This window comes from Vipera ursinii (genome assembly GCF_947247035.1).
Source record: "Vipera ursinii genome assembly, chromosome: 1".
Lineage (NCBI taxonomy): Eukaryota > Metazoa > Chordata > Lepidosauria > Squamata > Viperidae > Vipera > Vipera ursinii.
Genome location: NC_139512.1, coordinates 246,268 through 269,268, shown reverse-complemented (window position 1 = coordinate 269,268; position 23,001 = coordinate 246,268). Strand labels below are relative to the sequence as shown.

The 23,001-nt window shown below is 43.0% G+C and overlaps 1 protein-coding gene across 5 annotated transcripts in view; it reads left to right on the top strand.

The window, feature by feature from the left end:
- Window positions 1-23,001, top strand: part of EPS15L1 (epidermal growth factor receptor pathway substrate 15 like 1) — a 58,615-nt gene that overhangs the window by 13,158 nt on the left and 22,456 nt on the right. For 4 of the 5 annotated variants that reach the window (XM_083348281.1, XM_083348282.1, XM_083348279.1 and 1 more), the window contains exons 7-22: window positions 672-797; window positions 1,354-1,413; window positions 1,745-1,981; window positions 3,172-3,329; window positions 3,541-3,697; window positions 4,708-4,770; window positions 5,361-5,446; window positions 9,322-9,394; window positions 11,355-11,516; window positions 11,907-12,104; window positions 13,216-13,380; window positions 15,457-15,568; window positions 16,149-16,199; window positions 17,507-17,643; window positions 21,606-21,669; window positions 22,331-22,419. In XM_083348281.1, coding sequence (XP_083204407.1) covers window positions 672-797; window positions 1,354-1,413; window positions 1,745-1,981; window positions 3,172-3,329; window positions 3,541-3,697; window positions 4,708-4,770; window positions 5,361-5,446; window positions 9,322-9,394; window positions 11,355-11,516; window positions 11,907-12,104; window positions 13,216-13,380; window positions 15,457-15,568; window positions 16,149-16,199; window positions 17,507-17,643; window positions 21,606-21,669; window positions 22,331-22,419 — 1,938 coding nt within the window. The remainder of the gene's footprint in view (window positions 1-671; window positions 798-1,353; window positions 1,414-1,744; window positions 1,982-3,171; window positions 3,330-3,540; window positions 3,698-4,707; window positions 4,771-5,360; window positions 5,447-9,321; window positions 9,395-11,354; window positions 11,517-11,906; window positions 12,105-13,215; window positions 13,381-15,456; window positions 15,569-16,148; window positions 16,200-17,506; window positions 17,644-21,605; window positions 21,670-22,330; window positions 22,420-23,001) is intronic. The other variant, XM_083348280.1, reaches the window with a different exon arrangement.

Sequence of the window (23,001 nt, the reverse complement as noted above, 5' to 3'; positions counted from 1 at the left end):
CCCGCCCTTCTCCGAAGACTCAGGGCGGCCTACAATCTAAAGCACAAATCAATGTGCTTAGCAATAGCCTTCATCCTATGTATATGCCTGCTTATTAGGGCTTTCAGCCCCCCCAAGCAGCATTATTACAAAGTCAGCTTATTGCCCCCAACAATCTGGGTCCTCATTTTACCTACCTCAGAAGGACCTTTGCAGGTCTGTAAAGCATAGGAAAGCTGAAATAAGATCATAAGCACAGTCACAGTTTCACTTAGCAACCGCTTTGCTTAATGACCAAGTTGCTGGTCGCAGTTGTGATTGTTAAATGAGGATTAATCTGTAGCACTATTTCTTTGGTGTTTCCAGGTGAGGCTTTTACTATGCAGTAACCCTGCCTCCTTCACAAAACGTTACAGGGAATTCAGACAATATTATCTTCCATTTGAAACTATCTTGCGTTTTCCTCCTGCTTCTTTCACATTTTCTCCTTCCAGAAAGATTCATTGTGGAAGAAAAGATAGCTACATAACATAATTTTTTTGATTAATAGACTCTAGTACTAGCCCATACGAAAGCATGATTTAATATAGAAATAGAAAACTGAATTCAAGATAATAATGTTTTGCAGTCTGCGGAAAACAGCAGCTTACACCTCAATATAAACCGATTTTAGTCTGTTCCCTCTTAACTAGGTAGAAGAGAGGGCCAAGTTTGATGGCATTTTTGAAAGTCTTTTACCTGTCAATGGTTTACTTTCGGGAGACAAAGTGAAGCCAGTATTGATGAACTCCAAACTACCTCTTGATGTCTTGGGACGGGTAAGCAAAATCCTCCCTTCTTTTTCAGCCGTATGATTTGAGTGTATTACTTCAGCCTGCTTTGAATTAGGCAAATATTTGTACTAGAGCGTCAAGCAAGATTGGATCCTACCCAGAATTTCAAGCAGTCTGGGCTCTTAAAATTCGGTTCTGGTTTATTTATCTTGCTGCTTTAAAGAATGAGGGAACTGAGAAATTGTCAGCTGAAAGAGCTGCATCCAAAAGCAGATTGCTCCAATATTAGTCCTGCTGACTCTTCCGCACGTGCTTTTAAAATCTACTGTCGTGCTTCTTGCCTTACGTTTTGCTGCTAAAAACGTTCTTGGAAGTTTTTAAATTGTTAATTAGGCTCAACAGTTAAGTTCAGGTAATTGTTAGACTTGCACGTGGGGTAGAAAAAGAATTAAAGCAGCTGAATTTTTTTTAAAAAATCCGGAATTAATCCATCACAAACCATAATGAAATGTTTGGGTTTTTTTTTTAAAAAAAGAACATTCCTTTACCTGCTCTTCTGATACATCCTTTTCCCTTGGCATTTGTGTCCAAATGGTTATAGGTGTGGGATCTCAGCGATATTGATAAAGATGGGCACCTTGACAGAGATGAGTTTGCCGTGGTAAGTTTGCTGTGCTTGCTGTTGTCATGTAACCGAAGGGGATTCCTGAGTGCCTCACCTTCAGGGTCAGGGACAGGGTTATGTCCCAAGTCCTCATCTGTATAGAAGAGGCCGGTCACAGTAGGAATCCACAATATCAAACTATCCTTGGTTAGTTTTTCTTTTCCCAGGGTTCTATCCACCTCTGTTAGTCCAGCCTCCCTCCCTCCAGCCCTTGCCTGACCTGCTCTCTCATGCTTGGCACTACCTCTCCGCCATCTTCCCCTCCTCCTCCTCTTCCTCCTCCTCCTTGTTGCCCTCTGCAGACGTCTTTTCCCTCTGGGCCTTGCAGGCGATGCACCTGGTCTATCGTGCCCTTGAGAAGGAACCCGTCCCCTCTGTGTTGCCCCCATCTCTTGTTCCACCTTCCAAGCGGAAGAAAGTGCCAATCTTCCCTGGGGCAGTGCCAGTTCTTCCAGCCAGTCCTCCCCCAAAAGACAGTTTGCGGTCCACTCCGTCACACGGCAGCGTCAACAGCCTCAACAGCACAGGAAGCTTGTCCCCCAAACACAGCCTGAAGCAAACACAGGTAGGTGTAGCCACTGGCAGAGAATGCAAGCGTATTGTGCAAAGGCGAGCCTTGCCCCCCTCTTTTTTTTTTTAAATTGGAGTGTGTATGTGTAGAAAAGAGGGACGTGGTGGCTCAGTGGGTTAGGATGCTGAGCTTGTCGATCAGAAGGTCGGCAGTTTGGCGGGTCGAATCCCGAGTGCTGCGTAACAGAGTGAGCGCCTGTTACTCGTCCCAGCTTCTGCCAACCTAGCAGTTCGAAAGCATGTAAAAATGCAAGTAGAAAAATAGGGACCACTCTGGTGGGAAGGTAACAGCGTTCCGTGCGCCTTTGGCATCTAGTCATGCCGGCCACATGACCACGGAGACGTCCTCGGACAAGCGCTGGCTCTTCGGCTTTGAAATGGAGATGAGCACCGGCCCCTAGAATTGGAAACGACTAGGACGCCTGTGCGGGGGAACCTTTTTATGTGTAGAAAGGATTGTGTCTCTAGGATATTTAAGTACAGATTTCTGTACTTAAAGCAACAATTGTGCTGAAATTGATCTTACGTCCATCTAACTCCTACTTCAAAAATGACTACTTGGTTATCTAGAAAACTCCAAGTAGTGGACAAGACTGTTCTTTCATAGAATTTCCCAGCAAAAGCATTGAGAAGCAAATTGTGTTCTTTGAACATAGTGCCTCTACAAGTGACTCGTAGAGTGACAATCACTTGAGACCTTCCTAAGGACGAATGTTGGAATGGCAAATCTGACAGTCACGTTAAGCACAAGTTTGGGAATGGTGCTAGTTGAAGATGCAACTTGCAACTTGTCTTTGTGGCTTTAAATGCTGGTCCCTAACTCTGCATTATCAATGTAACTCGGTAGAAACCTCTCCTTAGCAGGGAGCTTGCAATGCTACCAAATTGCTCGTGGTGGATGATTTCTGGGATTGAATGGTGAAGAAGCCTCTTCTCAGGACCTTTATCCAGCATAATTGGGGGGGGGAAAAGTAGGTTAAAACTACAAGCTTAGTTTTTAGATAAACTTGTATTTGTGAAGACTGAGGCGTACTGGTGAAGCTGGAAGGAGTAGTGACATGCAGCCAACAGTTCTGCCCAAGTAACTTTGGAGAAAGTTGGTGGTGGGATGCTTTGTCTGTAACTTCTTACATGACTCTTTCATGTGCAAAATCAGTCAGTTAAGAGGCTCTGTTCTTAATTCAGCCGTCTGCAAACTGGGTGGTGCCACTGACTGACAAGATTCGCTATGATGAAATATTTCTGAAGACAGATTTGGACCTGGATGGCTTTGTGAGCGGCCTGGAAGTGAAGGATATTTTCATGCACTCGGGGCTTTCCCAGAACCTCCTAGCACACATATGGTATGAATTTTTCTTTCCTTCTCTTTTTTATCATAGGAGATGATATTTTCCAATCAAAACTACTGACGTTGCTCTTAATGCCACTGATGCTATCTTGAGATTGAATTAGCTGTGGAATCAGCTGAAAGCTTCTGAGATACTCTGCATCTCTTGAACAGCAATTGTCTGTTGAGCTGTCTATGGAAGCAGTCTGTTGTTCTTTTTCTGGCAGGGCATTGGCTGATACAAGGCAAATGGGAAAGCTCAACAAAGATCAATTTGCACTCGCCATGTACCTCATACAGCAGAAGGTCAGCAAAGGCATTGACCCACCACAGGTGCTGCTCCCAGATATGATCCCTCCTTCAGAAAGGACCACTCCTGTCCAGGTGAATTCGTAGCGTAGACATCTATTCTGACACTCTCATGAGGGCTTTTCTTCCCTTTTCCTCTGGCAACTGATAAGTTGCGGGGAAAAAGTTCTTACATGTTAAATGGTTTTGTCTTCCTGTTGCCAAAAACATGAGACCGTGTTTGGAGCAAGAAAGGTAGCCCTGTTTGCTGCTGATGGTTTTGTTTTGAATCTATATTCTGCTAAAACTCTCAGAGCTGTTTGTAACCTTCAAATGGGGGGGGGAATGAAAATACAGAGCAACAATTATTGAACCAAGGTAACCCAAATGGCCTAATTACACAATGCCCAGACTCCTGTGGGAGTAAAATTTAGGAAAGTTGTGGCCACTTCAGGACCTCCGTGCTTTCTGACTACACTTCCCAGGAATCTCTAGGCTGTGTGGTGGAAGGCAAGATGGGAGGGATATATCCCCACCCTCTTTCCCGCCTTCCTTTGGCCCCTGTGCCCAATTCGTTGGTGGCAAGGCTTGATGAGTGGGCAGCCATGAAGTGCTTGGAACCGAGGCCGAAATTTGTAATGTTTTATTGGCCGTGTCCATTGAGGGAAGGATGGTGACGGATACAATTTTTCTAGTGGCCTGATGCTCTTATTTGTTCTTCATCCCCTCCCTGCAAAGTGGCAGGGAGTTCTGCAGGCCAGCCAAGGAGGGGGCGGTGGCAGCTTCATCAGGCTCTCCTGAGGGGGAGGGAAACGGCACAAGCCTATATTATATGTAGAGAGAAGAATGGGTGGCCTAGTGTGCATATAATGATCCCCGAAGGCCAGTGCCAGGTTTCAGCGGTTGAAAATCTGGCTCCTGCGAACTGCTGTCTCTAAATCACCATGGCCCAGATGCAGCGACTTCACACTCTCGCTTGTCTGTGCTCCTGTTCCCTCGTGTCCTTCTTCTCTCTTGATTCTGTGGGAAACTCTGCAAGTCCTCTCGTTTCACTGACCTTCCCCAGAATTGCCTGAGCTCCTGCCCCTTTGTCCTTTTTCCTCTAGACTCTCTCAGGCTACTTGGCCTCTGTAGGAACTGAGATCTCGACCCTCTCAGAAATGCGTCGTGTGAGTAAATGGGCCACTCTGAAGAACGCAGCCCCTCCCCCAATGAAACCTCAGGTGGCATTTGCTTTGTCCGCGCCAAAACACCTTTTCCCACCTAAACAGCTTTGTGGAGTCTCCCCACATGGTGCAGAGGGCTGGGCGGAGGGTGGCTGATGAGAAGGGAGTTCTTCTGTTCCTGACTCATCTTAAATGATTCCTGATAGCAGCTCAAAAACAGATAAAAGTGGATCTTTTCTTTTGCTGGCATCCATTCGGTGCTTTGTGTGAGGGTTTTTTCCCCTTTTCTTTCTATACTGTTTGCATCCTTGTCAGGCTGCTTCTTCTTTTTCTTTTTTCTTTTTCTTTTTTGCTATTCTGCTGCTTGACATTTTGGTTTTCTGCCAGATGGTTCACCGGCTGGATATTTGTATGATTTTGCTATATCCCATACCACGTGCCAAGGGCTGGAATTGTGCATTTGTAGAATGGGAATGCAAGAGACCTGCCCAGTGCTTGAATGAAAAAGTACTAAATGTCCCGTGAATGGGCTCGTGGGGCTGGGTATGACAGGGGATTTGGCTGCTTCAATGGGACTGTTTACTTTCTAACAGGACAGTTCAAGTTCTGTGGGATCAGGGGAATTCACTGGCGTGAAAGAACTGGATGATATCAGCCAAGAGATTGCACAGCTGCAGAGGTAAACGAATATCTTTAGCCATGACAGAGAACAGGGGATGAGACAGTGGCCTCTTACACAATTTCATGTGTTACAGAGTTTGTCTTAATATAATCTATTGCGTAGCAGTTTTAATATGCAAAGTGTGATGTAGGCTGTAAATTAATGGTTCTGCGTGATGCTCTGTAATCGACAGCCTCACAAGGTAGATCAGACCAGGAAATCAACTTCCACAGAAAAGTCAGAACTACTTTTATTGAGTTTGGCTATAATAATGGAATCTTGCGGTTCGGATTGTGCTGAAGCTCCTCCCTCTTCTTATACTCCAGTGAATCAGGGAGGCATTTGCCTGAGCCATTTCCAAATGGTATTTTTCCACGTTCATTTAAAAAAAGTAAAAAATTCAGAAAATCAAGTATTTTGTTTCAGCCCCTCTTGCCTAGACAATAGTGCACATCTCCATCAAAGCCTTCCTCCTTGCGCTCTAGAACAGGGGTCGGCAACCTTGGCTCTTTTATGACTCGTGGACTTCAACTCCCAGAATTCCTTAGCCAGCCATGCCTGGCTCAGGAATTCTGGAAGTTGAAGTCAACGAGTCATAAAAGAGCCAAGGTTGCCTACCCCTGCCCTAGAATAACCATAAATGCTGAGTGTGACTGTGTTTTAAAAATCCAACTAATAGCCATAAACAATATAAAACTGCCATTAACCCAACTGCAAAGTACAGGTAGTCCTCTGCTTATGACCACAATTAAGCCCAAAACTTCTGTTGTTAAGGGAGACATTTGTTAAGTGACATTTTATGATTTTTCTTGCCACAGTTGTTAAGTGAATCACTGCAGTTGTTAAGTTAGTAACATGGTTAACTGAATCAGGTTTCCCCACTGACTTTGCTTGTCAGAAGGTCGCAAAAGGGGATCCACTGCAACTGTCAAAAATATGAGTCAGTTGCCAAACATCTGAATTTTGATCACGTGTCCCTGGGGATGCTACAACGGTCGTAAGTGTGAAAAATGGTCATAAGTCACTTTTCAGTGTCATAAATTTAAATGGTCACTAAAGGAACTGTTGTAAGTCGAGGACTACCTGCACATACATATAACAGTGATAATAAGAGGAAGGAGTATTAGGTGTGTTCGTTGCTTTGAGTTACAGTCATGGCCGAAATTGTTGGCACCCCAGACATTTTTTCAGAAAATCAAGTATTTCTCACAGAAAAGTATTGCAGGAACACATGTTTTGCTATACACAGGTTTATTCCCTTTGTGCGTATTGGAACACAACAAAAAAGGGAGGAAAAAAAGCAAATTGGACATAATGTCAAACAAAACTCCAAAAATGGGCCGGACAAAATTATCGGCACCCTTAACTTAATATTTGGTTGCACACCCTTTGGAAAAAATAACTGAAATCAGTCGCTTCCTATAACCATCAATAAGCTTCTTACACCTCTCACCCAGAATTTTGGACCACTCTTCCTTTGCAAACTGCTCCAGGTCTCTCTTATTGGAAGGGCACCTTTTCCCAACAGCAATTTTAAGATCTCTCCACAGGTGTTCAATGGGATTCAGATCTGGACTCATTGCTGGCCACTTCAGAACTCTCCAGCGCTTTCTTGCCATCCATTTCTGGGTGCTTTTTGACGTATGTTTGGGGTCATTGTCCTGCTGGAAGACCCAAGATCTCGGACGCAAACCCAGCTTTCTGACACTGGGCTCTACAGTGCGACCTAAAATCCTTTGGTAATCCTCAGATTTCATGATGCCTTGCACACATTCAAGGCACCCAGTGCCAGAGGCAGCAAAACAACCCCAAAACATCATTGAACCTCCACCATATTTCACTGTAGGTACTGTTTTCTTTTCTTTGTAGGCCTCATTTCATTTTCGGTAAACAGTAGAATGATGTGCTTTACCAAAAAGCTCTATCTTGGTCTCATCTGTCCACAAGACGTTTTTCCAGAAGGATTTTGGCTTACTCAAGTACATTTTGGCAAACTGTAATCTTGCTTTTTTATGTCTCTGTGTCAGCAGTGGGGTCCTCCTGGGTCTCCTGCCATAGCGTTTCATTTCATTTAAATGTCGACGGATAGTTCGCGCTGACACTGATGCTCCCTGAGCCTGCAGGACAGCTTGCATTCCTTTGGAACTTGTTTGGGGTGTTTATCCACCATCCGGACTATCCTGCGTTGCAACCTTTCATCAATTTTTCTCTTCTGTCCACGATCAGAGAGATTCGCTATAGTGCCATGGGTTGCAAACTTCTTGATAATGTTGCGCACTGTGGACAAAGGCAAATCTAGATCTCTGGAGATGGAGTTGTAACCTTGAGATTGTTGATATTTGTCCACAATTTTGGTTCTCAAGTCCTCAGACAGTTCTCTTCTCCTCTTTCTGTTGTCCATGCTTAGCGTGGCACACACAGACACACAATGCAAAGACTAAGTGAACTTCTCTCCTTTTTATCTGCATTCAGGTGTGATTTTTATATTGCCCACACCTGTTACTTGCCCCAGGTGAGTTTAAAGGAGCATCACATGCTTGAAACAATCTTGTTTACCCACAATTTTGAAAGGGTGCCAATAATTTTGTCTGGCCCATTTTTGGAGTTTTGTTTGACATTATGTCCAATTTGCTTTTTTCCTCCCTTTTTTGTTGTGTTCCAATACACACAAAGGGAATAAATCTGCATATAGCAAAACATGTGTTCCTGCAATAGTTTTCTGTGAGAAATACTTGATTTTCTGGAAAAATTTCTGGGGTGCCAACAATTTCGGCCATGACTGTGTTTATAAAAACAAGAAAGGCAGAATATAAGAAAAATAAAGTAAATAAAAAAATAGTACTGGATGCCTTATTTTTAGCTGCAGAAGACTGTCTTTTCTGAGAATTCATTCCATTCCTAAGAATGAATTTGAGCTTTGGCATGCTGAGACTCTTGAGGTGTTACAGAAATTGCTAGAAATGCTCATGTTTGCGTGAACAGAAAAACTCAATATAACATTAGAACCACAACTTCCTCTTCGGAACTTGTTTGGAAAGGTGGTACTTTGTTGTCATGATTCAAGGACCCAAATTATTTGTAATATGTAACTAAAGTCAATGATAATTAAACGTTTGTAAGAATGTCATTTTCTAATTAGAACAAATACATCCATGATATCATTTTTTCATGGTTACAATATTCAGATTGAGAGGAAAGAATTTTTACCTGGGTTATTTAAGTAAATCGCATATCCCAGTTTGCAATTATTATTTTTTTCTTCCAGCTAGTCAGCGTTACAAGCCCATATCTTGTATAAAATACTTGTGTTTTTTTTAAATATGATAGCTATGTGATCTTGCTGCATTATTAAAAAAAAACTTTTGCAGATAGTTCTTAGCCTAACTTTTCATTTTTGGATAGTTGTGACTTATATTGGCTAGATCAGCAGTCCCTAACCTTTGTGGCTTGGCAGCCTGACTGGGGGCTGGGGGGGGGGGCGGGGGAGAGAGGGGAACCAGCCCACAGGAATGGCAGGCTGGCGCACGTGAGCAGCTCAACTTGTGTAAGCGGTGGGGTGGGGTGCATTTTAGTTTTTGGGGCTATCTAATTTAATTTTTATTTTAACTTGTATATATTGTATTGTTTTAATCTGCCCTGTAAACCACCCTGAGTCCCTCGGGAAAAGGGCGGTATATAAATCGAATGAAATAAATAAATAAATAAATATGCCCCACCACTTGCGCAAATCGAGCTGCACGCATGTGCGCCAGCCCACCACTCCCACAGCCTGGTTCCAAATAGGCTGTGGGCCCAGTAGTGGGCTGCTACCGGGGTTTGGACACCCCTGGGCTAGGTGAAGCATGATTTCAGATACCTATGCCATGATTTTTGTTTGTTTGTTTACACTGTAGAGAGAAATATTCTCTGGAACAAGACATCCGAGAAAGAGAAGGAGCTATTCGACAGAAAACCAGTGAGGTTCAGGTAATGCTATGAATGACCGAGTCTGTCTGTCTGTTCTTATCAGAACCATAGTTCAAAAGTGGTAAGACGAACGTCCTCCCCTATTAAGGAAGATTATTTTCTTCAGTGAAAAACAGTTTTTTCTTCAAGGGCTTCTCTCTTCTCCCTCACATGTTTTTCAGAAAGAGGAAGAAAATAAGATTTTTGTTTGTTTAATAACCCTTACTCTAGAATCCAACTAGAGTACTGGAACACAAATATGAAGCAGAAATCCCTAGATTTGAAGGAGGAGTCTACATAAACCCAAAGGCCTTATTTGCGTTTTTTTCCTCATCGTACAGGTGACTGCAATATTTTATTAGCACTGGCTATTGAAAAGCTTTTGTAGGAATTGGTGGGCAATAAGCACAAATATCCTGGCATTTGATCTCCTTTTTAAAGTTCTTTCAGTAATCCAATTCCAGTATGGCTTCCAAAATGACAGACAGACTTTCTAGCACGTGTGGAAGATAGAAATTTGTTTGTTTTACACATTTATATAGCCTCACTTCTTCCCAAGGACAAACTCGCTAGATAGATTTGTTCCATAAGACGGGCACCCTGATAGAGAAGGCACATTTCCTAGGGTGCACCAGATGACACTCATTCATTAATCAAAGCTAGAACAAGGCCATTCTGTCAGGTTTACTGGGATAGACTAAAACTGTGAAGCATTAGCACAGGTAACAGGCTTCTCATGCCATGAGAAGGCTTTAAAGACATGCATGCAATAACCCAGTGGGATACAGTGCAGTTCAGGTAGCAGTGATATTGTGTGGACGCATCATGGTGTACCCAATACTGCACATGACATTACATTTTGGACCAGGTCAAGCTTCTGAATGTTCTTCAAGGGTAGCCCCGTGTAGAGCATCTGCAATAGTCCAGTTGGGAGTGACTAAGATATGACAGGCATGAGCAGTGCCTCCTGGTCTAGGAATGGCCATAACTGGCAAACCAGATGTAACTGTACAAAGGTCCACATGCCTCAGCCACCATTTGCTTCTTGAGTAGAAACCACAAGTCCAGGAGAGCCCCCAGATTTCACACCAACTCTGCCTGAAAGACTGTGATCACACCCAGAATTATGGAAAATCACTACATACAAGAGACCCTAAGCAAGGGGTCCCCAACCTTGGCAACTTAAGACTTGTGGACTTCAACTCCCAGAATTCTGGCTGGCTGGGGAATTTGGGGAGTTGAAGTCCACAGATCTTAAAGTTGCCAAGGTTGGGGACCCCTGCCCTAAGCCTATAGCCATTCAGTTTTACCAGGATTGAATGAAAGACAGTTCTTCCCCATCCAGACTTCACAGCCTCCAAACACTGAGAAAGTACATCAACAGCATCATTTGGATATCCTAAGGCAAAAATTAATAATTGAGTTTTATAGCATATTGATGATACTGAACAAAGAGATTTAATAAAGAACTATCTGTGCCACTTGCAGTCTGTCTAAAGGGATATTGTGATCAATGCCACTGAAAGCTACTGAAAGATCAAGGAGATAGTGCTGCCCACATCCCAGGCCTGTGAGAGGTCACTTACATATGCAATTAGTGCCTTTCTGATGCTAATCTCATCCTGAAACCCAACTGCAATAGATTCACATAATTTGTTTCCTCCAGATCCCTTCAGTGTTTCAGCCTTACTACTTCTTCAATAACTTTCCCCAACCTTTCCTCATTGGTGTCTTACATTTTTACTCCTTCAGGCCTTTTTATTCTTCCAGGAAGCAGAAATAATTCTTAGCTGTGATCTGGTTCTTTTTTTTTTCTCTGATAAATATTCATGTCTGTGACCTTCGGAACCAGGATGACAAAATGCTGTGATAATTGCTTTAGTTTATTTTGTCGATGTGTCTTTAGTATCTTCCATGTTACATATATATCTGATGCCCTAGTTTACATCTTCATAGAGCTGTGTTAACAAACATTTTCCAGGAACTTCAAAACGATTTAGACCGGGAAACGAGCAGCTTGCAAGAACTGGAGGCTCAGAAGCAGGATGCTCAAGATCGCCTTGATGAGATGGACCAACAAAAGGCAAAGCTGAAAGATATGCTAAATGATGTTAGGCAAAAGTGCCAGGAAGAGTCACAAGTGGTGAGTGTGAAAGAGCAAATCGGGCTGGCTGAGTGGGATGAAATCCATTTTCGATTATTTTTATTCAGTAGAATGTAGAATATTTCTTCAAAGAACTAGAGTAAAGTTTAGAGAACTTACTGAACATGCTATAAGTTGAGTGATATGAGAGTTTTGACCAATGTTTGTAAACTTGACCAAAGTTTATACAGAAATCTGTGCAGATAAATTTACGACGTAGATATCTATCAACTATCTTCTCGTCTGTCCTGACTAAACCTCCATGTTTGGTGGTGTTCTGCAGTCAGGTATAAGATACTGAGATGGGAAGTAGAAGGTGGTTGTCAAACTTCATACTAGTTTTTAAAAATCTTTCCTGCTACCAAATCTGAGTTGAAATCCTTGTTTCAGATCACATCATTAAAAATGCAGATTCAGTCCCAGGAATCAGATTTAAAGTCCCAAGAAGATGATATCAGTAGAGCAAAAGCTGAGTTGAATCGGCTTCAGCAGGAAGAGGCCCAATTGGAGCAGAGCATCCAGGCTGGGAAAGTACAACTTGAAACCATAATCAAATCTTTAAAATCCACTCAGGAAGAAATTAACCAGGTAGCGTGAACATTTCTGATAACTACCCCATTGTCTACCCCATTTTTGGGATGTTTGTCTACCCCATTTTTGGCTCAAAGGCTGATTATATCCAATCAAATCTGTTTTGTAGATTCGGGATATTAGAACTTACCATCAAGACATTGTTACACTCTGCTTTGGGGAGATGTGCCTAATTCTATCATTCGTTGAAGGTTTTCCATTTTTGAAAGCCAAAGTCCGTTCCACTGGGTGGGGGTTTTTTTGTTGTTGTTTTTGGAAGAGGAAACAATCCCTTATCTTCCTGCTTTGATTTTAATTGCAGGTTTATTTTTCAATCTAACCCCAGATTTAAGGGGAAAATAATAAAAATATACTCTCGGGTTTACACTAAAAACTATTCTAAATATTTTCACTAATACTGAAACCTTTTCTGAAGTCGTTTTTTTGAAAATCATAGTACGAGTGCAAAAAATGTGTATGCTTCAGCCTTATTTTTAAAGGCATTCAGATGATTCAGTGGAGGTAGTCCTCAATTTATGATCGCAATTGGGACCAGCATTTCCACTGCTAAACAAGACATTTTTTAAAGTGAGTTGCTCCCAGTTATCAAACTTTTGTTGTTAACAGTTGTTAAGCTAATCATTGATTGTTGAGGGCTGCAGCTGTCATAAATACATGCTGTTGTGCCCAGATTTTGATCAGGTGACTATGGGGATTCTGCTATGGCTGTAAGTACGAGAACTGGTTGTGTCACTTTTTTCACTGCCATTGTAACTTCAAACAGACACTAAGTGAATGGTTGTGAGTTGAGGCATACAGGTGAAAGTAGTCTGAAAGTTGCACCTCTTACCATGTAAGATGATAAGAAAATCTACTGCATGTACTGTAAAAGTAAAAACAATTTGGTAGTAGAATTATTTATCCAGGGAAGTGGTGGATTCCCCTTTGCCTGGTACGTTCAGGTAGAGGCCATCGGTCCAGAATGCTTTAATCTGCCTTTAGTTTGGACCAGTGTCCTAAATGGCTCCTTTCAGTTTCCAGTTCTATGATTTTACCCCTGAAAGTGGGAAGATAAAAGCTTTTTATCAGTGGTCTCTTTCTAACTTTGGTTCCATCCTTCCTCTTACAGGCAAGGAGTAAGTTATCTCGGCTTCAAGAGACCCTTCAGGAAGCCAACCAGAGCATCGAACAATACAACGAAGCCTTAAATGGACTTCACAGTGGCAGCATGACTAACCTGGCAGATCTGAATGAGGGAAACATCCCAAAAGACCGGGGCGGGTTTGGGATCTTGGTGAGAAATTGTGCAGAATAGAGGGGAGTGCATGTGTGCATGGCTCTACGTGTGGAGGAACGTGTTTGGAGAGGAAGGAGTAGGTAAAAGGTGTGGATAAAAATGAGAGTAGTGGAAAAGAAGGGACGCGGTGTGGCTCAGTGGGTTAGCACGCTGAGCTTGTTGATCAGAAGGTCGGCAGTTTGGCAGGTCGAATCCCGAGTGCCGCGTAGCAGAGTGAGCGCCTGTTACTCATCCCAGCTTCTGCCAACCTAGCAGTTCGAAAGCACGTAAAAATGCAAGTAGAAAAATAGGGACCACTCCGGTGGGAAGGTAACAGTGTTCCGTGCGCCTTTGGCGTCTAGTCATGCCGGCCACATGACCACGGAGATGTCCTTGGACAAGCGCTGACTCTTCGGCTTTGAAACGGAGATGAGCACCGGCCTCTAGAGTCGGAAACGACTAGCATGCATGTGCGGGGGAACCTTTACCTTTTTAGTGGAAAAGAACATATCCTTGCTATGTTTGGCTTTGACACCACCCATTTCTACATTCTCGGTAGTTTTCAACATCTTTTTCACTCTCAGATTATGATGGTAATGAAACCTTTTTTGAACTTAAATTGTCTCCTGGTGATTCCATGGGTAGATCAATCTTGTTTTCTTGACAATCTTATGGAAATGATTTGCCATTCTTTGGGGATATTTTTTTGACCAGCTCACAAGGTCCAAATTTCCGAGCAATCTCCATCCAAGTATAACTAGCCAGATCTAACTCCGCTGAGCTTCATTGAGGATTACCCGACAATGGGAGCTGGCAATCTTTCTGAAGCTAGTGGGGTGCGCTTTTATTTTAAAAACATCATCCTCTGAAAGCTAAAAGCTACGCAGCTGATACCATGAGGATGGCCTTAGAGAAATAAAAGAGAAACTGAAATGAATAATTCGCGTTTTATTCCAATTTCGAAACTGGAAATAATGCTGCCAAATATTCTGCATTTGCTGCAGATTGTAGTAGATTTCATGGAAATGCTCTAGCGACTACAGACTGGGTGATACTGATAATGGGTTGCCCACCTCTGCAGTAATAAAGTTCTTCATTTTTAAAAAAAAAACGCTCTTGTTGGATAGCTTGTCTTGTCTTTAGATTGCAGCTCTTTATGTTATCCAAATACCAGGATTGTGAAGTCCATTCCTAGCAGCTGGATTTCAGATGAGCTGCAAGGGGATGCCCATTGGGTTGTCTCCTTAGAAAACAAGGATCTTTATGTCCATTATATAAAGATTTTAAGAAGGGTCTAGTAATGGCTAATAAGGGTCTATCCACATTGTCATTGGAAGTTCATTTTTTTTCATTTAAAAATTAAAAGCTGCAAAAAATGGTTAGAAAAAGTAAATCTAACGGCTGTCATCTAGCACCGTGGAGGCGAACCTATGGCACACATGCCACAGGTGGCACTCAGAGCCCTCTCTGTGGGCACGCACGCCGTCGCCCCAGTCCTAGGCCTTCAGCTGGGTTTTATAAAACCTTTTCGCTTTAGGCTTCCACTGCCGTGTGCATAAAAGAAAAAAGGTTCAATCAGTCAATCAATTTCTACTACTCGCGGGGGGAAAAAATCTTGCCAAGTTGGAATTGATTGATTGAACTTTTTAATCCCACCCAGTCTGCCGTTACCATCACAGCCACAGCCACCCATTGGCCACACCCACTAATGGGCCACGCCCACCTGGCACCCGACGATACATAAGTGGGTTTTGGGTTGCAGTTTGGGCACTTGCTCTCTAAAAGGTTCACCATCACTGATCTAGCACTTCAGTTTCAAAACATGACTTCATGTTTTAATGTCCAATAAATACAATTTAAGTATACAAGACAAATAAAAGAATGTCTAGAATGAGGGCTATTCAACAAGTTAAAATTAGGGATAAAGAAGCAGTTGGTAAAACTGAGCTAACCTTGAAACTATTAAGAGATTAATATTGATATTAATGGATGTTTATCTTGGCCACCTTGACTTTGATTGAGAGGTCCCTTGAGGCTCACATCTTCGCCTGCTGGCCATCTGATCTTCATGATCACTTGTATGTTTGATTCCAGGATGATCCATTCAAGAACAAAGCCCTACTTTTCAGCAATAATGCCCAGGAGTTGCAGACGGACCCTTTCCAAACTGAGGATCCCTTCAAAGGAGCAGATCCCTTCAAAGGCAGTAAGTCTTCATAGGACAGGATGCTGGCCCTTTAAACTCTGCCCAGACAAAGGAGACAGAAGCAGCAGCCAGTTGTTACAGCCTTCCTTAAATCTGGAAGTGAATTGACTATTTCTAATAATAATAATAATAAAGTTGGAAGGGACCTTGGAGGTCATCTAGTCCAACTCCCTGCTCAGGCAGGAAACCCTATACCATTTCAGACAAATGGCTGTCCAGTCTCTTCTTAAAAACTTCCAGTGATGGAGCATTCACATCTTCCGGATGCAGGTTGTTCCATTGATTGATCGGTTTAACAGTCAGGAAATTCCTCCTTAGTTCTAGATTGCTTCTCTCCTTGGTTAGTTTCCATACGTTGCTTCTTGTCCTGCCTTCAGGTGCTTTGGAGAATAGCTTGACTCCCTCTTCTTTGTGGCAACCCTTGAGATATTGTTTCTCACTATCAGGACATTTTAGAAGCAAAGTAAAAACACTCCTCTTGAATGAAGAATTACACCTCAAAATGTGTTTTCAAATTCCTATTTTATCTTAGTGTTGATTTCTATAACTTTTAATTTCTGTTTCTTTCTCCTTCACACAGGCGACCCTTTTCAGAATGACCCTTTTGCTGAACAGCCTCCTGCAGGAGCCGGTAAGACAAATATTTTAAAGTTTCAGATTATTTATTTATTTATTACTTTAAAAGTTAAAGTTTCTGTCTCTGGATGTGAGGTGCCTAGGCAGTAATATTTTTATAACAAAAGCCGGCAAGGGAAACCATATACCGGTAATCTAATGTGAATTGTAGTCAATAGGTTCATGCATGGTGATTAAAACATCATAACAAAACAAAGCATCCCATAATTCATGGATGTCAAATCCGATTGTGTCACGTGACATGTTGTGACATATTATGATTTTTTTGGCCTTTGAGGAGCTGCGCTGGGCACGGCCTGCACTGGCACATCCGGCTCATGGGCCACCAGTTTGACATTCCTGCCATAGTTATAATAGTAGCAGTTATCCAGGAGAAGAGCGTTTTCTGCTGTGGTTCCTGCCCTTTGGAACATTCCCCCCCCCCAATGAAATACGCACCCACCCTTTTAGCCTTGGAAAGAGACTGAAGATCTGGCTCTGCCAACTTGTCTGGGAGCACATCATTCAGGACTTTTTTAATGGATTAAGACCACAACTCTGTGTACCTTGCTCCCCTCCTCCCCATCTCTGTCATTTTAAACTAATCTACTGTTACAATCTGTTGCTTTAATGTTTTAATGTTGAGATGGGCAGCACATAAGTTGAATAAATAGTTAACAAATAAAATGGCTGTTAGATTTGTAGAGTCATAGAGGAAAGGCTAAAAGGGACGTGGTGGCTCAGTGGGTTAGGACGCTGAGCTTGTCGATCAGAAGGTCGGCAGTTTGGTGGGTCAAATCCCGAGTGCCGTGTAACAGAGTGAGCGCCTGTTACTCGTCCCAGCTTCTGCCAACCTAGCAGTTCGAAAGCATGTAAAAATGCAAGTAGAAAAATAGGGACCACTACGGTGGGAAGGTAACAGTGTTCCGTGCGCCTTTGGCATCTAGTCATGCCGGCCACATGACCACGGAGACGTCCTCGGACAAGCGCTGGCTCTTTGGCTTTAAAACGGAGATGAGCACCGGCCCCTAGAGTCAGAAACGCCTGGCACGCATGTGCGGGGGAACCTTTACCTTTACTATAGAGGAAAGGCTATGTACTGCAATTCCTTCTTCAGATATTTAAGTTAAAATAGTCCAGATACACAGTCCTCGGTTTCCTGAACACATCTAAGTGAAGAGAAGCCCCTACTTGTTTGGATAGTGGATTTTGCCATTCTTGTTCTTAGAAATGCTTTTCTAACATTCAATTCAAATCAGCCTTCCTGTACTTGATTTGTCTTAATCTCTTGTTAATCTTCTACCCTTAACTGTCTTACATCAGATCCATTTGGAGGTGATCCATTTAAAGAAAGTGACCCATTCCAGACATCTGTGCCTGAGGATTTCTTTAAAAAGGCTGAAAAAAGTGATCCATTCACCTCGGATCCATTCTTGCAAAGTTCCACACTGCCCTCTAAAGTAAGGAGGCTTGGCTTATTCTATTTATTTCTTAGACCTTTGTCCCACTGTAGTTGAATGGTTAACAATAAAGCAAGATTAATATAATCCACAATTGTATAGCTAAAAATCTACAGTAAGAAAGCTTTAAGTTAAAGTTAAGTTATTCATATGAAAATCAAGATAATGGGAAGTGAAAGTACCATTCTGGGCTGCACCGGTCAGACCACACCTGGGATGCAATGTCCAGTTTTGGTCATCACAGTATAAAAGAATGCTGAGGAACTAGAAACAGCATGTCATGATATAGATCAGGGGTCTTGAAACTTGGCCCTTTTATGACTTGTGGATGTCAACGCTGCTAACATCAAATGTTTTACAATGTATGGAGATGTAGTCATTTTCCTTCTTACATTTTACTCTTAGCATTAGAGTTAGAATTAGATGATACTGGGAGTGGGGGAGGAGGAGGAATGTGCATGGGAGTTAGATAGATATAACAATACTGGAATAGTGTGAGAATCAAGGTTTTTTGAAATAAGAGATAATAAGAAATGGCTGGTTGGAGAACTGGAGGGAAGCCTGCATTTCAAACTAATTAGAGAATGTGATTTATGACTGTTAAATTAGAGGAGGGAATTGTGGTTGATACTATGTGCTCAGGGGAGGGGAATTCAGATTTTGGCTTTGCCTATGTACATACCGATGCTATGCTACTCAAATAAAGATTCTTTAAGGTAAACAATGCCTTGAAGTTCTTTGAAGACTTTCATGGGTTGGAACCATGACAGTGGACTTCAACTCCCAGAATTCCTCAGCCAGGCATGCTGGCTAAAGCATTCTGGGAGTTGAAGTCCACAAATCATAAAAGGGCCAAGTTTGGAGACCCCTGATGTAGATAACTGACGGTAAAGAAGCTGCTTCAGCTGAACCAGTGGATTGTCAACCTCAGGAGACATCAAGTAAGGAATTGTCTGAAGCTGATCAAACACAGACAGCATCAGGACAGCTGCAGTTGTCAGATGATGCAGTGTGGCTTCCAAGCCCCAGGACTCTGCAAGGAGAGAGAGAGGGGGGGGGGGAGGGAGAGAGAGAGAGAGAGAGAGAGAGAGAGAGAGAGAGCAAAGATGCTCAGTGAGGCTTCTTGCCAACAAGGGAGTGCTTGCTTTAATTAAATACAGCTGGCTGAAGCCTTAATTTAAGAGGCAGCTGTGACCCACATTTCCTTGTTGGAAGTAACTATCAGATCTTCTGTGTCTGACATGCCATTGCCTCCTGATTGTGTAAGAAATCTGAAAAACTGATTCTCAAACCAGCTGACAAATCATGTTTGGCTCTCCTGACTTTGGATTGGATCTTGAGTAGGCTTCTGTGTGCTTCTTTGAAAAATGAAATCTATTCAGGACAAGCCTTATAATATCTAGAGACTGCTTGATTTATACTCCTTTGCTTGTCTGCCATTTGTTTCCTTAGTCTGGAGTAAATCACTTAACCATCTCTTAGCAACTGTGTGTGTTTGAAATCTGAAACAGGATGGAATACAGAGAAGAATGACAAAGCTTGGATGATAAATTCTGTGAAAAGCAGTTAAAGGAACTCAATATATTTAGCCTAAAGAAGAGTAGGCTAAGGAGAGGTGGGATACCAGATTTCTGATGCAGGAAGGACTGTCACAGGGAAGAGAGTGTGGGTTTATTCTCAGAGCACGTGAGGATAAAATAAGAAGCAATTCTTGGAAACTTTACAGAGGGATAGCCAAACATTAAATAAGGAGGAATTTCCTAACTATTGGAGCTATTAAACAGCGGAACAGCCTGCTTCCCAAAGTTGTGGATGTTCCATCCCTGGAGGTTTTCAAGATAAGATTGGACTGCCATTTGTCGGGAGTGATATAAGGACTCCAGTACTAGGCAGGGTTGTTGGACTAAATGGCCTCCGAGGTCCATTCCAGTCCTGTGATTCTATCAAATAAGTACTTATCAAAGGAACATGATGCCAGCGTAATATCAACAGCCACAAAGCGTAGAGATGGCATCATCCCAGTCTCCATAACCAGTCTGGAGGAGGCTGCATTTTGCAGAAAGTAATTTGATGTAGCTGTTTTGATCGTTTAGGATCACTTATTACACCACCCCTCAGACTAATAGTCCTCTAGCATAATTTGCAAAATAGCAAGGAACCCAGCACAATTGCCACAATGTATTATAAAATCACAAAGATCTGTGAACCTGGGTAAATGGTCTTTGATGCCAGCATATAGGGTCAAACAAGCCTCTTGAATGAAAGCATTTCAGAAATCCATCCGGCACTCATTTTGCGGGGTCAGAGGAACTCTTGAGACGGCCATTACTGCAGCAGAGTGAAAGTAATGGTATTTAAGGTATAGAGCTCTGGAATGTCTCTATAGATGATCAACACTTAGTGTTCCTCGGCGCAAGTGTAGAACTCTGTGACTTCCAGAGTCAAGCAAGGATGAGGCCAAGAGGTCTTTTGCCCAGTTCAACTTGTTGTGCCAGTTGCAGCTCTAGCTGGGGTGTCTTATTTCCTTGACTCCTAGCCATCATCATGCATCTGGACTACTGTAGTATATTCAGCTGCTTTTGAAGACCCTGCAAAAACTGCAACTCATTCAGAATGAGATGGGCCATGTGTTGCCCAGCACTTGGCGCTTTGCTCAGATGGTGTCAATCCTGTGGAGGCTGTGCTGGTTGCCATTAAGATTCCACAGGCACGTGAATGTGCTGGTTTTATATTATAAAACCTGTTACGGCATGTCCATGGATATCTTCAGGACTGCCTCCACCATCGGATTCAGTTTATCTGAGACATCTTTCCTAGGAGAAATGTTGGTAATGCTCTATACTGGGAAATGAAGGGGCAAAGCTCAGAGGCATTGCTTTTCTGTGATGGCTGTGGTCCTCTAGAATGGCTTCCCCAGAGGCAAGATTGGCTCCAGTGGAAATAACTTTTGAGAACTTGTGAAAATAAGTTTTTCTGGAAAGCCTGGGGCAGTGATGGTGAACCTTTTAGAGACTGAGTGCCCAAATTGCAACCCAAAACCCATTTATGTATTGTTGGGTGCCGGGTGGGCGTAGCCCATTGGGTGGGTGTGGCTGCGGTGGTAACGGCAGACTGGGTGGGACTAAATAGTTCAAAAAATCAATTCTAACTTTGCAAGATCTTTTTTTTCCTGCGAGAAGTTGAAATTGATTGATTGAACCTTTTTTTTTTTGCACATGGTGGCGGAGGCCTAAAGCGAAAAGGTTTTTATAAAGCCCAGCTGAAGGCCTAGGACTGGGGCGATGGTGTACGTGCCCACAGAGAGGGCTCTCCATGCCACCTGTGGCACGCATGCCATAGGCTCTCCACCACGGGCCTGGGGCAACTTGTAACATTAGGGTTATGCGATGTGATTTTTTTTAAAAAATGAACTGGATACTTGTTTTATTTCATAATTGTGAAATGCCAAGAATCCTGAGATGTGATAGAATATAAAATAAATACTATACAGGTAGTCCTCATTTATAACGACCACTTATTTAGCGACTGAAGTTATGATGGCATTAAAAACGAGGGGCACTTACCATGGGCCCTTTGGTTGTGGCCATCCCCATGGTCGCGCAGTTGTGATTCGGGCACTTGGCGACAGGCTCCCAATTACAGCATCACAGAATCTCATGGTCACGTGATCATCTCTTACAACCTTCACTACCAGCTTCTGACAAGCAAAAGTCAAATGGGTCTCAAGTGATCACATGGCATTGTGCTATACAATAGCAGAGAATTAGTTTAATAAAGACAAATTGGAAGTGCCGGAATTGCTGTCACTAAGAAGCACAGTCACATATCGTCCTTGGTGACTGTGATGGAAATTTGGATCCCAATTGCCATTGTAAAGTGAGGTCTACCTGCAGCATGGTTCTCTTCCCTATCTCTAGCAAGCCAAGTTCCTCTAATGTTTTTTCTCCTGCTCTCTGTTTTAGCCTAACCTCTTTGAGAACAGTGATCCTTTCCTAACTCTGAGCATGTCTTCTTCGAAAGGGCCAGGTAAGACTAGAGATGTTCTTCCTTTCTCCTCCTGCTTGACAAGTTTGAATTCATCATTTATGCTTTGGTATTTCCCATTGTCCGTATTTACATCCATCGACTTTCAGCCAGTAGTATTTGCATAAATCATAGAGGCAGTCATAAATGAATTTTGTGCACAAAGCAGACCGGCAAAGGTTTACTTGCAATCAAGTTTCTGCCACATTGCAAGCCTCAGGGGTGTCAAACTCAATTTCATTGAGGGCCGCCTCAGCATTGCAGTTGCCCTCAGAGGGCCAGGTTGGTATGGCCTGGGTGGGTGTGGCCTACTGGTTGGGCGTGGCTAGAGTGTGTATAGCCTACTGGGTGGGCGTGGCCAGCTCTACATTGTTCGCATCAAGGGTGCCTATGGGGGCCTGGGCAGGAGTGGGACAGATCTGAGGGTCTCTGGCAGAAGGAGGGTCTCTGGGCCAGGGCCAGGGCAGTGGGAGCCATTTCCCTCACTGTTTCCAGGATGGCTTCATGGGCCACATGAAACCACTTTGCGGGCCGGATCTGGCCCCCGGGCCTTGTGTTTGACATGTCTGGGCTAGATGTTCCCGGGACACAGATTTGCCAGAACTCATTCTGCATTTTGGTCGTTAAAACTCAGAATCATTGCACTGTTGATGTTTGCTTTCAGATCCTTTTGGGACAGTAGATGTCTTTGGTAGCAGCACCTTCAGCACCCATAGTAGCGAAGGATTTGCAGATTTCAGTCGGATGTCGAAGGTAAATTTCTTTCAGAAGGTTTTTCCCCCTTTGCTAAGGGAAATGGGAAGGTTCCTTTCTGCTTTCTTTAGCACTGATGACATTACCTAATAGGTAATGAAATGTCTGCAAGCACACAACCAGGCTTAGAGAGCACCAAGGACTCCACAATTCCTTTCACAAGCAACATGACTCAGCTTCACAGGTCTTGTGCTTGTGAGCCGTTTGTGTCCAGTCTTACTTACGAAGCAAACTGAGTTTGGCTCATTCTGACATAGTTGCTGCATATTATTGGGTAAATGGCCATTATTTCTTCTTTTCCACAGCCCAGCCTACTCTGCAGGGCTGTAGAAATGGTTATGGAATAGAAACCATCCTTTTCCAGTGTTTAGAGCAGCGTTTTCCAACCTTAGGAACTTGAAGATGCGTGGACTTCAACTCCCAGAATTCCCCAGCCAGCATAGCTGGCTGGGGAATTCTGGGAGTTGAAGTCCACGCATGTTCAAGTTCCTAAGGTTGGGAAACGCTGGTTTAGAGAAACACTTTTTACATGTTTAAAACATTTTTAATGAAAGGCCCTTTATCCCACTAGATGGCAGCAGC